The 5245-nt window shown below is 45.5% G+C and overlaps 1 protein-coding gene; it reads left to right on the forward strand.

The window, feature by feature from the left end:
* Positions 1 to 270: 270 nt before the first annotated feature.
* GSTUM_00000500001 (uncharacterized protein) lies at positions 271 to 2919 on the forward strand (the record flags this gene model as incomplete). XM_002837630.2 has 1 exon in its annotated part: positions 271 to 2919. The coding sequence occupies one exon, from the start codon at positions 271 to 273 to the stop codon at positions 2161 to 2163; it is 1893 nt and encodes a 630-aa protein (XP_002837676.1). The 3' UTR covers positions 2164 to 2919.
* Between the last annotated feature and the right edge of the window lie 2326 nt (positions 2920 to 5245).

Consider the following 5245-nt stretch of genomic DNA (forward strand, 5'->3'; position numbering starts at 1 on the left):
GAGCGTCCCCAGTACCCAACCTATCCATATCCTCTGCAGAAACGCACAATACTCCGCCCCTTGAGATCCGCTCCGTTTTTCCATGAAGGCATGTACTTTGCTCAGATATCGTACAACACCACGCCTGAAGAAGCGATGGCTGGCCCCAAATTATCTGGTGTTCGGTACCCTCCATTTCACCTCACCCATCTAGGTTGCATGACGCAGCACAGGGTAATGCACAAAGTTCACAACCTCCACCACAGCGTTCCTTGTATGACATGTAGAACTATGGGACATTGTGGCACCATTGAGGCCACTGACAAAGGTGAGGATCCTGCAGAGTATCGTTTCGTTTGTGGGTGGTGTGCTATCCGCATTTGTGCGGGGTGTAGGGATGAACTCCGCTTTCAGGATAATCGCCTGATGGACCTGCTGCGGGTCATTCAGGCGCGCGGGGGAGGGGATGGCCTAGGAGATCTAAATTCACCTTCAGAGTTGAACATCAAAATACAGCCAAGGGTGCCCAAGATGGGAGATACACAACTACCGGCAGATTTGTCTGCTCCCACTCTAGCGACAGGCGCTGAGGAGTTGGAAAATTTGTCGCATTTTGGACCACCTAACTTTTCGGGAGGCTCCACCGCGATATCTCGTCCGAAACCTGGCGGTCCTGGGTCCGAAACTGGCAGACCCCGGAAAAGGTTGACGGAGTTTGAGGAGTATGATGGTGAGCCGTGTTGGCCCCCACCAACAAGGGGCAAAAGGGATCCGACCCTGAGCCAGAGGGCTGAACTCGCAAATATCGAAGAATATCCTCGGCAGATATCATCTTCCCACGCACCCATTAGAACATCCGGTGTGAACTCACAGAGGAGGCCATACCAACGCTTACCTGGCCCTCCACAATGGAATCAGCGCGGGCCGACGCCTCAACCCCGTGACCCGCTCATTCCTCGGGGGAGGTCTCCCAAGGCGGATTCACCGGAGCCGGGACGGGAGTCGGATAGGGAGTCAGAGGCACCAGTTGAACCGAATGATGGTAAACAGACGCACCAACATGTGCAACTTTCCCACCAGGGGTCGCCGCCACGTCAGCCATCGCCACTGGTTCAAGTATCACCCCCGCAAGAACCCTTGTCACCTCTTCAGCCCTCACCGCCCGAACATGAAGCTATTCCGAGCTCAGCACTAAAAGTGGCTGGGCAACAAGAGGTAACATTGACACCGCCGCCGAAGTCGCCGAGGCGTAAGGGATCTCCAGCGATAAGTATGGTTGATGTTCCGAGAATGCTAAGGGTTGATGAACCAGAGGTTACCCAAGCAAAGGTTACGCAGCCTGAAGCTAGAAATCCAGGAGCTAGACAGGCTGGGGTCGGGCAGCCAGAGGTCAGCTTGGAGCATATTGAGAAAACGGAGATTAAGCTACCCAGGGCTAAGCAACAGCCAACTCCAGAGTTAGGTCGACCTCAAGTCGAGAAAAAACAAGAAACGCGCGCCAAGCCCCCACTGCCTAGCACTATCCCACAACGGGAGCGGACCCCCGGACTTGATAAACCATCTCGATCCACTCCATCGCCTCGACCGGAGCCCGCCCAAGTGACAAAGATGGGAGAAAGGTTGGAAGAATCCGTATTCATGGGCAATGGTATGCCTCAGCCGGTTGAGAAAGCGCTGGGGTCAGAGGTGGTGAAACTAGATCCGGTTCCTATACAGATGCCTAAACTGGCTGAGCCCATACCGGTGGCAAAGCAGGAGAAATCCGTTCAATCACTGACTAAACAGGAAAAGGCTTTACCGGAACCGCCAAAACTGGTCAGCAACATGATAGGCGATCCTACGATTTCGATGCCCGTCACTCCTCCTAAGCGACCGGTATATCCTACCAAACCTGAGCCTAATATCGATCTTTCGTACTTTAACCTCAAGCCGACTACAACACAGGAGAGGTACAAGTTACCGGATAGTATGCAGTTGCCTGAGATAGATTTCGGAGGTGCATTGGATACGATGGCAATCACAGACGACCTTTTGGGAAGACCCGCCAGAGCCCATCAGAAGCCGCCGGCGGCACCAATAAGACTAGAAGGGGAAGAGAAGGAAGGAAGCATTTCGGGGAGCATGAAGGATAAAAAGAAGTGGCGGCTTCCAGGATTCGGAAAGAAGAAGGTGGAGAAAAAGTAGTGTTTAGTGGTTTGGATTCAGCGGTGATATTATGGGGACGGGGTGAATGGAAAAGGGGGGACGGGGAGATGGATAGAAGGAATGAGATGGGGGGATGGGGGGAGGGGGAAAAGTTTGAATATGATACCTGGACCCACGGCTAATGGCCTTTTTTCTACTGCCTGCTTTACTTTGCTTTGCTTTGCTTTAACGATTTCTCTGCCTTTTTCTACTATCATACTTGCCTGCCTACATACTGGGTACCTAATTGTTCCTTTGTAAATTTCCTCTTTTGTCTCCTTTCTTCTTTGATTTGCATTTTCCACGTTATGTGTTGGATACAAGGACAGCAAAACTCTTATACTACTCGAACATAGATAATTTCCTTCTGTCAATAGCGCTACGGGGGGGGGGTTCTTCCAAAGGGGTTCTTTTTTAACTTTCAATCTTACTTAATCTTTGCCGTTTTTGTTCAGACGAGTCAGGATTATCTTTGGCTTTTTTCCTTTTCTTTTTCACTTTTGTTTTTTTTAGCGGGTTCCGGTGGGCGGGGGGTTAGGGGAGTGGGTATATATGGGTGAATTGGAAAATGGAATACTGGTAGGTTGGTTCTGGAACGTTTCTATCATGCCCTTTTTTATTGAATACCCTGAGCGAGGTGAGGGATAATAATTTCTCTCGGAAGAGAAGCTGAGGTTATCTTATCAGGTGGGGAAGGTTTCATATATCTGTTGTAAAAAGTGCTGAAGGGGATCGCTCTAGTGAATTAATTTATCTAAGGTTTCTTTCACTGTGGCCTCGCAGTGAATTCCCGGTGTCGTGTTTTTTTTATTTTTATTTGTATGATATCATAATATATTATGATATCACCAGCTAGCGCTCTGGATGGCCCTTTGCTACGCTACGGGATTTGGAGGGGAGCTTTCTGCAATGCAATAAAGACCGAAGTTTTACCGTTAACCCCTTTAAGAAGGGTCAACGTGTAAAAATTTGGTCATAATGTGACCTTAGCAGAATTATGACACAGACCAGAAGTGATCCCGCTTAATGCCTTTATATTGTATGTGTACAGTCGTGTCCGTAAAGTCTTCATGCCCCAGCACGGCAACGGTGTTGTCCTCCATCCCCACAACAACCACCTCTACCATGACCCCCCCACATACCCGAAGAGCTAGAGAAGATCAAAATAAGGAAATTTATGCCCTGTATAAACATACTGATATGGGGTATAATAAAATTTCTAAGGTTATGGGTATCTCTAAGGCAACTGTTCAATTAGTAGTCAAAAGAGCTGAATCAAGAGATGGAAATACCCATGATGCCCCCAGATCTGGAAGACCAACAACAATTACCCCTCAAAAAAAAAAGGATAGTGGAGTCCATTATCGATGCCGAGCCTCATTTAGTGTTATGCGACATTACCAAAAAAGTAAATATTGGTCTGGGAATGTCATGAATGTGGCTTAGCATAAAAGAGGTTTTCACGTGACACATAGTTATGAGTCACAGGTATGTTATTGTTTCACACATATGACTCATTTGGGTCATATGATTGGTTATATGTGGGATTTGTGATGCTTTCGCACATGGCTCAAATATGAGTCACGGGACGTGCGCCTGGCAAGTATGCCTTGCAAGGGTGCCTTACAGGTAAGCCTTGCGCATATGATTTATGTTTTGCACATGACCTCGTTATGAGGTCATGGGTTTTGCACACATGACTCAGTCGAGTCATATGACTTGTTTATTGCGTTATGATTGGTTTATGAGTTTTTGTACATGACCTCGCTATGAGGTCATGGGTTTTAAGCATGTGATCACTTTGGTCACATGACTTGTTTGTTATGATTTGGTTTTGCACATGTGACCACTTTAGGTTACATGACTACGGGCGGGAAGAATACTATATAAAGAGGCCGATGCGGCCGAGGAAGATAGGTTCTTCATGCTTTGTTCTAAGTACTTTTCCTTGTCCTTGCCGTCACTTCGCCCTGAGTGTTTCTTTCGCCATCATGATGGGCCTTGATGCCTTGGATTCTGGGGGAGATATCTGAGTCCACTGAGTAGTTCCTAGGGTCTTTAGTGTTGAGGTCCGTTAGGTATTGCGTGGCGGACTACTTGTTTGCTTCTCGTTTCGTCGCCTAATGGTTTCTCACGATACTGTAACGTGTTCGCAAGGCGCTAATCACGTTATCGGTATTAGATATGATAGTTGGCAGGTGGCCTGCTCTTCCAGAGAGGAGGCGAGAGCTGAGAAATAAAGGAGGCTTCGAGGGTGTACTGGGGAACAAAGAAGTAACCGTTCAACCAAGTATATTGAAATACTGTCTGTCGAAGTCTGCCTTTTCTATCGTAGAAACAGGCGGTCTTTAAATACGCAAATCTGTTCATGTCTAGCATGAACGAAACTAAGCAAAGGTATCAATTGATACTCTTTGGTAAAACTCCTTAAGTATCAAGGCGATACTTAAAACAAAACATAAAACAAAACCAAGTATCAAAACGATACTTAAAACAAACCAAGTATCAAAGCGATACTTAAAACAAAACATAAAACAAAACTAAGTATCAAACGATACTTAAAACAAATCAAGTATCAAAGCGATACTTAAAACAAAACATAAAACAAAACCAAGTATCAAAACGATACTTAAAACAAACCAAGTATCAAAGCGATACTTAAAACAAAACATAAAACAAAACCAAGTATCAAAACAATACTTAAAACAAACCAACTATCAAAGCGATACTTAAAACAAAACATAAAACAAAACCAAGTATCAAAACGATACTTAAAACAAACCAAGTATCAAAGCGATACTTAAAACAAAACATAAAACAAAACCAAGTATCAAAACGATACTTAAAACAAAACATAAAATAAAACCAATAACCGAGTACCGGTACCGGTTACATTCCCCAAAACAAAACAACTGTTTAAACAAACAAAACTAATAATCATCAAAAGCGGATTCTGAGAAACTCATGGCTTCGGTTTCTGCAAGAAATTCCTCATCATAAGTATCACACCAGGGGTAAGAAGAAACCCTAAGGAAACACTTAGACTCAAAGAAATGTAAATCACAGTAGTCACGAATACCAG

The sequence above is a fragment of the Tuber melanosporum genome, assembly GCF_000151645.1.
Source record: "Tuber melanosporum whole genome shotgun sequence assembly, scaffold_198, strain Mel28".
NCBI lineage: Eukaryota > Fungi > Ascomycota > Pezizomycetes > Pezizales > Tuberaceae > Tuber > Tuber melanosporum.